At 39.9% G+C, this 15,169-nt stretch overlaps 2 protein-coding genes across 2 annotated transcripts; both read right to left on the reverse strand.

The window, feature by feature from the left end:
- Window positions 1–338: 338 nt before the first annotated feature.
- Window positions 339–7,299, reverse strand: psmg2 (proteasome (prosome, macropain) assembly chaperone 2). The gene is made up of 7 exons (XM_038287075.1): window positions 7,084–7,299; window positions 4,703–4,874; window positions 4,354–4,412; window positions 2,390–2,508; window positions 2,131–2,310; window positions 734–854; window positions 339–650 (listed from the first exon to the last, which is right to left on the reverse strand). Exons 1-7 carry the CDS (start codon window positions 7,138–7,140, stop codon window positions 567–569), a joined length of 792 nt encoding a protein of 263 aa, XP_038143003.1. The 5' UTR covers window positions 7,141–7,299; the 3' UTR covers window positions 339–566.
- A 4,303-nt stretch (window positions 7,300–11,602) lies between these two features.
- On the reverse strand, window positions 11,603–13,268 carry LOC119784820. Its single transcript, XM_038287061.1, has 2 exons — window positions 12,172–13,268; window positions 11,603–11,966 (listed from the first exon to the last, which is right to left on the reverse strand). The coding sequence occupies exons 1-2, from the start codon at window positions 13,204–13,206 to the stop codon at window positions 11,931–11,933; spliced, it is 1,071 nt and encodes a 356-aa protein (XP_038142989.1). The 5' UTR covers window positions 13,207–13,268; the 3' UTR covers window positions 11,603–11,930.
- Window positions 13,269–15,169: the final 1,901 nt, after the last annotated feature.

Below are 15,169 nucleotides of genomic sequence, written 5' to 3' on the forward strand. Positions count from 1 at the left end.
TTTAAGCAACAAGTAATGCATCTGGAGGCTTTATTACTGCCTTGTTCAGGGTTTCTGAAGCCCTTTATGTTGATGTAACAGGTTTCCCCTTATACCTACCTTTCTATAAAATATTCCTTTCCCATAACAAGACACACACAGCAACCAATACAATGATGCAAACAGACGGACAAAAACCGCAGACTTGGCAGGCATTTCAGCAGTTGAAGCGAGAGTTGCAGATCGAATTACAAAGGAGGCTGGACTGCCTGGAATACTTGATGGCAGCGGGCCAAGCGCTTTCAGTTAACAGGGAATAGGTCAGAGCCAAGGGGGAGTGAAATCAGGTATTTATCACATTCAACAAACACACCAGTGTCATGTTTTATTGCAAAATATTCAAATGCTCAGAAACTGTGACAGAAGTGCTTGTTTGAGAATAATTCTCATAATATTGGCACATCAAATATCAAGATTTATGTCAATTTGGTATCCAGACTCAAACTAATTATAATTTGTATGCATCTTTAAAGAAATAGCATTTTAATATTTACTACAAGCTACTTTTTGCATAAAAATGTTAACAATCAGAAAAGTGCAGGAGGGATACCGCCTCCAAACAGCAGACTCCAGGAAGTTGGAATCTTCCACTTGCTGTTTGGTTCTTGGCACTGAAAAACAGAGCAGAGCAATTAGAAAAACTTTTCTTGTTTTATTCCTCCACACTAATAGGAACGGCTTCAATTAGGATTACCTGACCGTCCAGCAGGTGGAGCCAGTCATTGAGGTGGTTGACCAGAGCAAACGCGTCAGGAATGTTGTCGCCTTCAGAGCAGAAGAGCAGCAGCACTGCCACTGGGAGATTCTCTGCACAGCTACACACACATCCAGCACCACAGCATAGAAACATGGATTTAAAAATCAACATGTGATAGGACTTTATGATTAATAAAGAACAAGATTTAACTGTAACTAAATCATGTACAATGTGCATTACCCAAGCATTAACACCCCCTCTAGAACTTTTTTTTTATGATACACCAAAAGAAAAGCAAAAAAAGTATAACATGTATTCCAAAAGCACGAATTTGTAAGACTACCCCTTCAAATGATACCCCTAAAATATAAACGAATAAAAGTTGTACGGATGTGCATATCCAGACAATATAGAAGAATCCAAACCCAGTTCAATAGAGTATTTTTCAACTCTTGCTAAATTCCAAATTACTTTCAGGTCTAGACTTTGATTAGGACATTTTAGAATAAGTAGCTCTGCCAGGTTCTTATTTAGTTTTGCCCTGTATGTAAATAAATCTATTGTCCCTTTTCCTCTGACAGCTATAATGCATCTGCTGTGTTCCCACAGCATGAGGCTGCAAACACTTATGTTTGCTCTGTGTTTACGGAAGTAAAAACTTGAATGGTAGTGCTGACGAACATCTAGCGATCTTTCCCAACCTTAAAAAACTCCATCTTTCCAAGATAGTTAAACATTAACACTACTCTCCGCATTATTGTCCACCATTGTTGTTGTTTTTCTTGCCACTTCTGCGTAGCAAGAAGCAGAATAGTGACCTTTGTCGGGTATTAATGACATTCAGGTCAGATGAATGCGACCTGGCCGTTCAGACACAGGTCGCATTTGAAAAGATCAGATTCGTATCGGCTTCAGGACCACATAGCCAAATGAGCTGGGTCGCATCAGAAAAAAATCAAATTTGGGTCACTTCAGGCTGCAGTGTGAAGCTAGCCTTTGTTGAATCCCTTAAATGTATTCTTTTAAACCAAACCCTTTTTTTCCCCTCCATCTTGTCCAAAAAGGCCAGATTTGCTCTATTTAATCCAAAATATTCAAAACATGGCTATAGAGTCTTGCTGTTTGCTAGGCTCCTTGGTTCTCATGATAACATTTTTACAACAATTACAGAACAGCTGCTTTTATTGAGAGCATATTACACAAACAGATTGAGAAATTTTATTTAAAAAAGGCATCCAGTTTCTCTTGATGTTATTTAGGGGTATCAGAGTTAAAATGGGCACACTCTTAATGTTATTCGTGAAAAAGCTTCTAAAATAAACCCATCTATTTTCACTTCATTGGTTGTTTTCTAAAGCTGCTCTCATTTTGTCTTATTGATCTTGTTTCTCTACCTGTCTGTGTAAAGTCCTTTGGTGATGCCTCCTCCGGGGATGCAGAGTCTTGGCTCTGCATCTGCATCCTTTACTCCAGGAAATGCAGGTATTCGCTCCATCTCCTTCCAGCTTAACTCCTTAAAAGCATCTGCACTCGCCGTCAGCAGGGACGGAGTGACCAGGTACCTAAGAGGAGTCCTGCCACAGCCAATTTGGGGTTTCAGCCATGTATGTAAATAACTTCAGCAAAGTAACACATTATTGCTTATTTCTTTACCCTTGCAGCTGCTGATCGTCCCTCTGGTAGGCATGGCTGCTGGACAGAACTACCGTCCTGGAGAAACCGCTGGCTTTGATCCACGATACCAGCTGCTGACGAAACCTTTTAGTCCTCGTCTGGAGTTAGAACAAAGTGTAGAGCAGTGAACAAAATGCTGTCACATACTGTCTTACTGTTATTGAAGAGTTTTTATGCTTGAAGCCTGACCTTGACCAACCCAGACACACAATCTAAACATTGTCTGTACAGTTGGGCCAATAAGTATTTAGTCAGCTTTGAATGTACACGTGTTCCTACTTAATGAGAGATTCATAGGTTAAATTCAACTATGAGAGACAAAATGAGAAATATATATATAAAAAAAAAAAAAAAAAAATCAAGGTAATCACATTGTAGGATTTTTAAAGAGTTTATTTGTAAATTATGGTGGAAAATAAGTATTTGCTCAATAACTAAAGTTCAACTCAATATTTTGTAACATAACCTTTGTTGGCAATGACAGAGGTCAAACGTTTCCTGTAAGCCTTCACCAGGTTTGCACACACTGTAGCTGGTATTTCTGCCCATTCCTCATTGCAGATCTCTAGAGAAGTGATATTTCTTGTCTGTCGCTGGGCAACACAGACTTTCACCTCCCTCCACAAATTTTCTATGGGTTTGAGGTCTGGAGATGCTTTTTACAGAGCCAATCCTTCATTACCCGGGAGGTGTGTTTGATAATTGTTATAATGGAAGATCCAGCCACGTTTCATCTTTAACACTCTCACTGATAGGAGGTTTTGGCTTAAAATCTTACGATATATGGCCCTGTTCATTCTCCCCTTAACACAGATCAGTTTTCCTGTCCCTTTTGCATGGTGTTTCCTCCCCAGTGCTTCACAGTAGGTATGGTGTTCTTGGGATGGAACTCTGATTCTTCTTCCACCAAACACGACGAGTTGGGTTTTTATTATTTTGGTTTCATCTGACCACACGATATCCTCCCAATCCTCTTCTGGATCATCATATGCTCTCTGGCAAACTTCAGGCGGGCCTGGACATGTACTGGCTTGAGCAGGGGGACACATATGGCACTGCAGGATTGGAGTCCCTCTGGGCGTAGTGTGTTGCTTATGGTGGCCTTTGTTACTTTGTTCTCAGGTCTCTGCAGGTCATTCATCAGGACCCTCAGTGTAGTTCTGGGATTTTTTTGTTTACTGTTCTCATGATCATTTTGACCCAACCGTATGAGATTATCAGTGGTCCTGTATGTCTTCCATTTTCTTAGAATCGCCCCCACAGTTGAGTTTTTCACACCAAGCTGCTTGCTTACGGTAGATTCACTCTTCCCAGTCTGGTGCACGTCTACTATTTTCGTCCTGGTTTCCTTCAACAGTTCTTTGGACTTGGCCATGGTTGAGTTTGTAGTGTGAGTGTTTGAGGCATTTGACAGGTGTCTTTTCTACAGATAAGGGGTTCAAACAGGTAATGAGTGGAGGACAGAAGAACTTCTTAAAGAAGAAGTTGCAGGTCTGTGAGAGGCAGAAATCTCGCTGGTTTGTGGGTGACCAAGTACTTGTTTTTCACCATAATTTACAAATAAATTCTTTAAAAATCCTACAATGTGATTCCCTCGATTTATTTTTCCCCCCTCATTTTGTCTCTCACATTTGAATTGTAATTATATTGAAAATTACAGACCCCTCTCATTATTATAAGTAGGAAAAATTGCACAACCAGTGACTGACTAAATACTTTTTGGCCCCACTGTATATTGATAAAACATTTGAATAACTCTATGATGACCTTGGAAGCTACGAGTTTGTTGAACATTTTTTTGTTCCAGCAGTAATTCACAACAACAAATGTGACGTCAGCTAATATCCTCAACATTATCAATTTAGGAGACATTATAGGACTTATTTATTAGATGACTTCAGAAGATCCACATAAAAAGAATAAACACGGTGCCAAGTATGTACCTGAATGATTGGTGCTCTGATCTGAAGAACTGCCAGTTTCAGCTCTGCTTCTGTGTAAACTGGATAAAAGTCAGTTGACAGATTTAAAACATGCAGCAGGATTAATGGTCAAAAACAACAACCACTTATACAGCAGATAAATTTAACTCTTATAATAAGAGAGATATTAAAAATACTTTTTTTCCAACATCAAAATAAAACACTAATATGTAGAGCATGTTGAATAGCAGTGGAAAAGTCTGTTCATGTTACACTTAACCTCCATTGCTAAGTCTGACAAATCTGCTGTTGTGACAGTATCTACAATCCAGTGGATTCCAAATGATGTCTACCAGAGATCTGGTACTACCTTCTGCAGGAGTGTGCAGCTCCTCAGCATCCTCTTTGCCGCTGGCATACGGGTTGTTCCCAGCCATAGGGATGAGGCAGTCTGTGTGGAAGTAGCCCACTCTGCTCATGTTGAGAGTGGACACAATGAGGTCGACGGCCAGCTGACCCACGTTACCCACGGCCACTGCAGGCTGTTAGGGCAATGAACAAAACCATTTTTTAAAAACCCAATGTTTTAAAAACTAAGCCAAACCCATAAGAAATGTAAAACTGTGTTTTAAACCTTGAAAAAGAAAACAATTAAGTTTACTCAGCGCTCAATAATGTCCGTAATTCCAAACCATTGTTACTTCTGATTCCAGGAATCTAAGCAAGTTAAGATGTACTTGATAGTCTTGAGCACTTAAATATAAAATTTATAATGTTAAGCAAATAACTTAAATATAAAATTTATAATGTTAAGCAAATAACTGAGTGTAAAAAAAAAAAAACACTACAGGAGCAGGCAGTCTGACTCAGTCAGAAGAACATCTCTTAAATAAAAGGAAACCAGTTTGAGAAGGAATGTATTCTATATAGGTTCTATAAACCTATACTTATAACCTCATAAATAGCAATTAAGTCCTCTATCAAAATCCAACACAAAAATTTCCTTTTTTCCAGAATAACCGTCATTATGTTACGATGACGCTAGTTCTGATTAATCGGCTCCCGAAATTATTTGATAAATATATAGAAAAATAAAGAGAGCATACTTAGTGGAGACTTCAAAATGTAAAAATAAGACAAGGAAGGTGGCTTTTGTTTCTCTTATAAACCACAGCTTACGTTGAAATCAAAGACCCAACAAATGGCCTGGAGGTTTTTGAGATCTTTTTTTTTTTTTTTACTTTTTTAACATGAATGTTTAGTGTCTGCCTGCAGGAGGTTTTTGGCAAAGAAACTTCCTGAGTCCATTTTTTTTTATTTTATTTTTTTTATGTAATGTTCCTGAACTATATTCCTGATGAAAAGCACAAACAGTACATTACCTAGATGGGTTTGATTTGCAGCGATGCATCTTTCTGGACTCATTTAATCATAAACTAAGTCCAGATCTGTTAGATGATATCCCACAATGCCCTGTGCTCTCTTCATTTCCCAGCCATTTTATAGCCAAGCAACACTAAATATGCTTTCTTTTGTATTGCAAATTAATTAAAATAAATGTTGGTAAAGTGTGGAGATCAGCTGTTACAGCTAATTCTTATTATGAAAAAATTTATGTGTACAAATGTGTAATGTCACCCTGGGATAAAAATGAATTCTGATGTTGTTAGATATGTTGTTTCACCAATTTTTCTACCATTTGTTCAATGCAATCATTCAATTCAGTTCAATTCAGTTTATTTATATAGCGCCAATTCACAACAAATGTCGTCTCAAGGCACTTTACAGTTCACCAGATCATACAGTCAAACGATTCAAAGTTTTCTATCTACGGAAAACCGGTTGATTGCATCAACTCATTAACTCGGATGCAATCCCTCACATTAAGCATGCTTGTAGCGACAGTGGAGAGGAAAAACTTCCTTTTAACAGGAAGAAACCTCCAGCAATCATAAAAAAAATACTTTTTTAATATAGTTAGAACCATTTTTGTACCATCAAAAATAGGAAATGGTTAAGTGTCTTACAAAATCTAATTCTTAGAGTGAGGCAGCTGTTTTCTGATACCATTATCAGATTTATCCATCATAAGATTTTGATTTGTAACAGTAACTACTGGGTTAATTCCCATAAAACTTTATATAGCAGATGCCTTATGTAAACAAACATTTTTTCAGTTTTATTTTGTTTCTAGTTCAGTGAAGAAGAGAAAGCAAATTAAGAAGAATCAGAAACGCTACCGAAATAGCTTAAATTCAAACATAAATACTGCATTTCCGTAATTTTTTTTTTTTTTGGGATACAAAACTACCCTTAACTTAAACTTTAAAAAAGGAAAAGCAAGGAAAATCCTGCAAGTACCAAGAAGTGAAAGTTTGCCCCTATGATAAATTAAAACTGAGGTTAAATTTTACTTTTATCAGCCTAACATCTGCAACAAACTTTAATCTGGTTTTCATATATAATTTTAAATAATAGCTTCTTTTTTTCCTTAGTTTCCTTTTAGGATATGACCATGCAAGTCTCACTTCACTGTGGATAATAGTATTATCTTACTGCTTTAGCCCACATATTTACCTGGTTTCACTTTTGTTATCCCCGCCAAGAAGTATGTTATTACTTCAAATTATACTTTAATTGGGTAGATAAAGAAATAAAGCTTTCCTTTTCTTGTGGATCTAGATTCAACTATACAAACATATGTTGAAGTTATGAGAAGCCCCTGCATAGGATTAAAGCGGTCAAACTCACCATGACGAGGGTAAAACCTTTGAAGGCAGTCGGGGAGTTTTGTGAAGAGATAAACATGGCGGTCCTTGGTCGAAAAACACACAAAATTAGAGAGTTAAAAAGAAACAATGGGGTTTTAATGTAGGTAAAGAAGAAAAACTATTGTTTCTGAGCAAGTTTCCATTCAAGCTTCATGCCTGCTAGATGTTATGGTCCTTTTAGAAGCCAACTCTCCGTCGATTAATGATGACGTAGAGGAAGACCTTCAAATGCCTGAAGTAAAGGCAACAAAATTAAAACTTTTCTCAACAACAACAGCTGAATTATCGTCGAAACAGTGTGTTGCTTCTTTATTTTTTATCAGTTGAACAATAAGCTTAATATCAACCGGTTCTTTCTTTTATTTTATTTTCTTTCTAACCAGAGGCTGTGTCTGGTGTTCACAATAGAAATAATAGCCTCCTCATTAAAGTTTTTTATTTTTATTTATTTTTTGTTTTGTGGGAGCATTTATATATAGCATCCCGATCCACACTCCATTCTAGTAGATGGCGGTAATGCGCATCAATAAGTTGCTTGCCAACTGCAATTAAAAAAAGAAGAAGAACGTTTTTAAATTAACAGTTAATGATCCAATAAATTTGCATGTTCATAATCATGTTGATATGCACGTTTTTTCCTCTAAAATGCACACGTTTATTCGCGTAAATTGGCTACATTTTCCCTCTAAATTTGCATTTTCATCGTCTCAACGTGCAGGTTTCTTTCTTGGAAGTTTTCTACTTTATCCATTTTAAAATAGCATCTTTATAAACTCGTCAATTTGCATGTTTTTTTCCCTGTATATGTGCCTGTTTATTATAGTACATTTGCTACTTGTTTCCTTCTAAATTTGCATGTTTATAATTTCGTACATGTTACCGCCCCCCCCTTTTGTAAGGAGGAGGGGAGTAACGCGACAACCACAAAAATTGACAGAGTCCAGGTGAATGTTTTAAAAGACATAGGGATTTATTAACAACAAAAATCCCAGAAGGCTTGTACACACTGTGGGGGAGAAAGGGACGGTTAGGTGGTGCCAAATCAAAGAAAATAATAAAACAAAACAGGGCCTAACTACCATCTATTCTACAGAAAAGAAAATAGAAAACAAAAACCCTGCCTATCTAATCTAACAAAGGAGTCCAACAAAACTTTACATGGGCGGCACCCACCTGCTTACCTAGTGTGTCTAACATAAAACACCTGCGTGATGAAATGTACAGGGTACCCCAAACTTACCTCGCCCACTAATCTCCCACCACAAACCTTCAAACAAACAAGACGTGTGTCAGCGTAACAGAGCCAGTTGGAGAGAAAGGCCGAGAGCCCTAGAGAGACCCCAGCTGGGCTTCTTAAATACAGCCTCCCTAGATGTGGATTGGTCCTCGTCAACCATGGCCCAATCAGGGGAGATTGATGCCAGCTTTCATTACTTCCACACTACCTGTGAAGACAAACAAAAAGGGGGAGGGGAAGGAGAAACAAACAGCCTGGCAGGCATGTAACACCCCCACCCTTACAAGTCCAAACAAAATGTTTGGAATACTCAAAGTAAACCAGTCAAAATGCACGTGATAAAGCATCTGCCAACACATTCTCTGATCCCTTTTTATGACAGATCTTGAGGTTGTATTCCTGCATGATCAAAGCCCACCGCATAAGTCTTTGATTTTGATTGTACATCCTGGAAAGAAAGACAAGTGGGTTATGGTCTGTGAAGACAGTGATGGGTTCCACACTCAAGCCAAGATAAGCTTCAAAATGTTGTAATGCCAAGAGTAGAGCAAGCGCTTCCTTCTTAATGGTAGAATATCTACTTTGATGAGGATTAAACTTCCTTGAGAAGTAGCTCACAGGATGCTCTATGCCGTCTTTATCATCCTGTAGAAGGACAGCTCCTACCCCAACAGCACTGGCATCTATGTCCAGTTTAAATGGCAGACTGAAATCTGGGGCAGAAAGAACAGGAGAACATGAGAGCAATCCTTTTAGATGTTCAAAAGCATGCTGACATTCATCAGACCAAGTAAAGGGTTTAGATGGGCTGGTCAAGGTAGTCAAAGGAGCAGCTACCATAGAAAAGTTTTTGCAAAAACGACGGTAGAATCCTGCCATTCCCAAGAATCGACGGAGTTCCCTTCTGCTTGAAGGAACTGGAAAGTCAGAAATGACCTTAACTTTTGCATCCACAGGACACACTTTTCCTCCTCCAACCTGTTGGCCAAGATAGAGAATGGTACCTTTACCAAACTCACAATTTGACAGATTGAGGGTCAATGAGGCAGCCGAAAGACGTTTGAAAACCTCACGCAAAACCGCAAGATGGTTAGACCAGTCATTTGAGTATACCACAATGTCGTCTAGATATACTCGGCAATTTGGCACATCTCCCAGTACTTTATTTACAAGCCTTTGGAACGTAGCCGGAGCATTACATAGCCCGAAAGGCATCACAGTGTACTGGAGAAAACAGTCCGGCGTAACAAAAGCTGAGATGTCAGAGGCCTGTTGTGTTAGAGGTACCTGCCAATACCCTTTTAGCATGTCAAGTTTAGTGACAAACTTTGCTGGTCCTATCTCATCAATACAGTCTTCAATGAGGGGCAACGGGTGTGCATCAAGGACTGTTACAGCATTCACCTTACGAAAGTCTGTGCAGAACCTTGGACTTCCATCAGCCTTCATGTCTAATAGACATGGAGAACTCCATGGGCTGCAACTCTGAATGGCAAGTCCATTTTTAACAAGGTACTCCACTTCCTTCTTCATGACCTCCCTTTTAGTGGGATTGACACGGTATGCCCTCTGCTTTATAGGCTTAGGATTGGCAAGAACAATGTCACGAGACACCACATTAGTCTTGGTAGGAACATCCCCAAACAGACATTTGAAGTCTGATTTGAGTTTTGTGATGTCCTCCACTTTGTCATCGGATAAATGTGACAGATAGTCAGGCAGGCTAGCTAGTATTTCACTGTTACTAAGCCTTGCAACTTGTGGTGGTTCTTTGCGTGTTACCATATCCTCAGCTAACTTTGAAACACAGGTTACAGGGGCAACATCTTCAACCTGCCTCTGGGTTGGATGGTCAGTCCCCCTGGAATGATACAGTTTCATCATGTTGACATGACAAAGCCTGGTCTTACGACGGCGATCAGGAGTTTGAATAATGTAGTTGGTTTCACTAAGTTTCTTTTCTACCACATATGGTCCAGAGAACTTTGTTTCCAAAGAAGAACCAGGAATGGGTAGCAAGATCAAAACTTTATCACCGGGGCGAAACTCACGAATAACTGCTTTCCTGTCATAATGTTGCTTCATTTTGACCTGCTTGGAAGTCAAGGCATTCCGCGCAAGAGCACAAGCTGCCTGAAGGCGCTCTCTCATCTTTGACACATATGCTGGAATACTTTTTACAGAGTGAGAGGGTGAGGTTAGTTTGTCTTTAAGGACATTTAGAGGTCCCCTAACCTCATGTCCAAACACAAGTTCAGCAGGACTACAACCTAAAGTGTCTTGCATTGTTCCACGCACAGCAAACAGCAGATATGGGATACCTTCATCCCAGTCCCTCTCTGTATCCATACAGTATTTCCTCAGCATTGCCTTCAATGTCTGGTGAAACCTTTCAAGTGCACCTTGGCTTTCAGGGTGGTAAGCGCTTGAGGTGACATGCTCCACACCCAACTGTTTTAGTGCCTGGGCAAAGGTTCTAGACTTAAAGTTTGTACCCTGGTCAGTTTGGACAACCTTGGGAAGCCCGAATAATGAAAAAAACTTTACCAGAGCTTTTGTGACCATGGGAGCTGTAATCCTCCGTAGGGGCACAGCCTCAGGAAACCTGGTGGAAGCACACATCATTGTCAAGATGAACTGGTTTCCACTTCTTGACTTCGGCAAAGGCCCTACACAGTCTACAATCACCCTTTCAAATGGTTCACCCATGACTGGATTTGGGAACAAGGGAGCAGGAGGTATAACCTGGTTTGGCTTTCCTGCAACTTGGCAAACATGGCAGGTACGACAATAAAGTGAAACATCAGATTTCAAACCTGGCCAAAAGAAGTGTTTGAGAATTTTGTTATAAGTTTTATTTATACCAAGATGTCCTGACAGTGGGTGATCGTGTGCTAATGCTAGCACTTGACTGCGGTACCTTGTTGGTACAACCACCTGATAAATGGCACTCCAGTCTTCTAGGTTTTCACCAGCCCAGCGTCGCAACAGAAGACCATCAAGAAGCATATATGCCACCTTCTTCCCCTGGGCTTCCTCCTGGGTAAGAACAGAAGAACGACATTTCAACAGAGTCATGTCCTGTTTTTGTGCAGTGATGAATTCCTCTCTGGAAGCTGGTAATTGCATCGTCTCTGGACCTGGAAGAGGAACTACATTTTCAGATTTTTTAAGTTCAGTCTCTGATCCGGCAGTTGGAGTCTGCTCTGTAGCAAGAAAAGAGTCAGACAAATCAAGACTGTATTTCTTCGCCTGGGCCAGCGTAACCACACAAGCAGGGAAAATGTCAGACTTTGGTTCAAAATTCACGCTTACGTCAGGTGTGTCCAACACCTCAGGAACAGGCAATACCTTTCCACCAGCCAAGTCATTCCCCAGAATGAGATCAATCCCCCTTATGGGCAAGGTGGGAAGAACAGCAACCCTGCAAAAACCACTCACAAGAGATGAGTTAAGGTGGATATTATGCAGTGGTGCTGATACAAAAGTCATTCCAATACCTTGGACAACCACTTTGGGCTGACAAGATGACCCGACAGGCAAAGACAAAATACCCTCCCGAATGATTGTTTGGGAACCGCCTGTGTCCCTCAGTATTTTGACTTGTCGGCCATCTTTTGGATCCCCTGTTAAAGAAACAAGACCCTGGGTAACAAAGGGTATGAAACAGGGATCTAGTTCATTCTCATTTTTAACAGTCTGATTGCTGGAGTGCAACACATTTTTAAGCAACCCAACACCTTTTGTCTGTGTTGCCAAAGCCTTGCTCTTTAATGACAGACAGTCAGCAATAACATGGCCTTTTTTATGACAGTAAAAGCACTCCCTTACCTCACGTGGAGAAACAGGTGTTTGCTTGGCCTTAGCTTCTGACTGAGTGGGGTCAGGTTTTTGTTGACGAATGTTCAAAACTTTATCTGCACGAGGTACAGACACAAATACATTCTTGTGGGTCAACATAAACTCATCAGCGACAATTGCTGCTTTAGACAAAGAGGCCACCTTCTGCTCATTCAAGAAAACTACTAGTCTCTCAGGCAATGTGTTCTTGAAGTCTTCCAACAAAATTAGTTGGCGAAGGGATTCAAAGTTACCTTTAACCTCACTGGCAGCACACCATTTATCAAAAAGTAGTCCCTTCTCACGTGCAAACTCCACATAGGTCTGGCCACCAGACCTCTTGTGGTTCCTGAATTTTTGCCTGTAAGCTTCAGGTACAAGTTCATAAGCACGCAAGACTGACTTTTTCAGTACATCATAGTCCATGCCATCCTCTGTTGACAGCGATGAAACAACCTCCTGTGCTTTACCTATGAGCTTACACTGCAACAGCACGGCCCACATCTCCTTTGGCCACTCTAGTGCTATAGCAATCCTCTCAAATGCATTGAAGTACGAGTCCACTTCTGACTCTCTAAACACAGGCACCAAAGCAATATTCTTGCTGACATCAAACTTGTTTTTGTCTGACACCACCTGTGGAGAATCAGAGTACACAGATGAACGAGGAGGTGCGTTGCTACGTGAAAGCCTCATAGCTTCTACCTCCAGCTGTTTTAGCTTAATCTCCTTTTCAGCTTCAAGTTCCAACCTGCGCATTTCAAGTTTGAAATCAAACTCAGCTTTTCTTACCAACTCCCTCTCCTGTGCCTCCAGCTGTAGGCGAGCCAGCCGAACCTTGAGTTTGACACTACCACTGGAGCCACTGAGCTCTGGTGACACCGGATTGAACCGTGGTAAAGTCGCAGGGGCCGCCTGTGGCTCTGCCAACCCCTTTGGGGGAGTTGCCATTACAGCAGCTCCTTCATCTTTTGACGAAGGGAGTCCTAGATCAACAGAAGGATGATCACAAACATCTATATCCATTTTACTCGAGTCCGCTAGGACTTTAATTTCAATCAGTTTTTGAACAACAATGTTTTTGATTTCAGCTTTTGAAAAAAAATTTTTCACTGAAATGTCAAAATGCTCAGCCAAACATAACAAGTCGTCCTTACGACACAGTTCCAGCTGTTCGTGGCTAGGAGCCTGTACGAACTCCTCTAAGCTGAAGCTAATTTCTGAACAGACACAAGGATCTCTCAAATTAATGTGGATGTCTACAGCTCAGGGAAAATTATCCCGGACAAGCCCCCACTTGTTACCGCCCCCCCTTTTGTAAGGAGGAGGGGAGTAACGCGACAACCACAAAAATTGACAGAGTCCAGGTGAATGTTTTAAAAGACATAGGGATTTATTAACAACAAAAATCCCAGAAGGCTTGTACACACTGTGGGGGAGAAAGGGACGGTTAGGTGGTGCCAAATCAAAGAAAATAATAAAACAAAACAGGGCCTAACTACCATCTATTCTACAGAAAAGAAAATAGAAAACAAAAACCCTGCCTATCTAATCTAACAAAGGAGTCCAACAAAACTTTACATGGGCGGCACCCACCTGCTTACCTAGTGTGTCTAACATAAAACACCTGCGTGATGAAATGTACAGGGTACCCCAAACTTACCTCGCCCACTAATCTCCCACCACAAACCTTCAAACAAACAAGACGTGTGTCAGCGTAACAGAGCCAGTTGGAGAGAAAGGCCGAGAGCCCTAGAGAGACCCCAGCTCCCCAGCTGGGCTTCTTAAATACAGCCTCCCTAGATGTGGATTGGTCCTCGTCAACCATGGCCCAATCAGGGGAGATTGATGCCAGCTTTCATTACTTCCACACTACCTGTGAAGACAAACAAAAAGGGGGAGGGGAAGGAGAAACAAACAGCCTGGCAGGCATGTAACAGTACACTTTGGTGTTTTTACTGGTAAATTTGCCTGTTTATTCTCGTAAATATGCCACTTTAAATTTTAATAATTTTTTTCCCCCCTCGTTGAATGGAGAGAAATGGCCCTAATACGCCATTGTATTAATTATAAATTACCAGGAAAAACAAAAAAACCTTACAAATGGTGAATCCACACATCATTTTTCAGCCGTCTAGGCAAACGAAGCGTGAATAAAGCAGAAAAAAGCAGAACACCAACTATACAAACTGATAATAAAGTTTGTCTAAGTCAGTTATACCAATTTTTCCGTCATATTTGACAGAGGCAAGCAGATCAACTGGGCTGCAAATAACAAGATTAACAGCAACACTTAAAACTGAGAAAATCCAACAAGTGCTGCTGGAAATTAAAATGTAATAAAAATCTTCTGTGTTTTGTTTATAATTCATTCAGACTGATATGTTTGGTTATAAAAAAAAAAACAAAAAAACCCCCAACAACACACAATTTCTGTCAAAGCAAGCCTTAAGAATTCTAAACGAAATGAATGCAATGCATTACCAAGCGATATTCACCAAGCACCATTTCCACATTACAACATGGAGGTGGCTGAATCATGCTCTGGAGTTACCTTTTTCAGATGGATCTAGGAAATTTTTTATCAAGGTTTATGAACCCATGAACCCTTCCATAAATAAAAAAAAAATCCAGAAATATTAAAAGATAAAACTATTTTCATATTTTATTCTTAAAATACATATTATTTGTACTTTCAAACAAGTTGGTTTCATCAACTTAATCATTTTTTGTCCCCACACTCAGTTATGAAGGGCAAGGGCTGCATTTTGAGTTTAAAATATGATTTTCTACCATTCAAAAATGCTAAAATCTATAAACTATGAAATTTATGATATAAATGACATTGAAACAATGCTGACTCAATATTATTAAATATACTCGAAAGTAGCTGTCCCCTTAACACTTAACTTCCTCTGAGCTCTTTCTTGAAGATCTATGAAGCAGGGACATATTAAGAACACTGACTATTTCAGAAATATAAACATTT

This window comes from Cyprinodon tularosa, unplaced genomic scaffold (genome assembly GCF_016077235.1).
Source record: "Cyprinodon tularosa strain WSP-4 unplaced genomic scaffold, ASM1607723v1 ctg234, whole genome shotgun sequence".
NCBI classification, from domain to species: Eukaryota; Metazoa; Chordata; class Actinopteri; order Cyprinodontiformes; family Cyprinodontidae; genus Cyprinodon; species Cyprinodon tularosa.

Excerpts from the sequence above, each read along its gene's own strand:
- psmg2 (XM_038287075.1), bottom strand. The coding sequence starts at position 7,140 with ATGTTTATCTCTTCACAAAACTCCCCGACTGCCTTCAAAGGTTTTACC. Across the intron at positions 2,311-2,389 it reads GACGATCAGCAGCTGCAAGG|GACTCCTCTTAGGTACCTGG; the intron begins GTAAAGAAATAA and ends TGGCTGTGGCAG. Across the intron at positions 651-733 it reads TCCACCTGCTGGACGGTCAG|TGCCAAGAACCAAACAGCAA; the intron begins GTAATCCTAATT and ends TCTGTTTTTCAG.
- LOC119784820 (XM_038287061.1), bottom strand. The coding sequence starts at position 13,206 with ATGGATATAGATGTTTGTGATCATCCTTCTGTTGATCTAGGACTCCCT. Across the intron at positions 11,967-12,171 it reads CACCTGTTTCTCCACGTGAG|GGGATCCAAAAGATGGCCGA; the intron begins GTAAGGGAGTGC and ends TTTCTTTAACAG.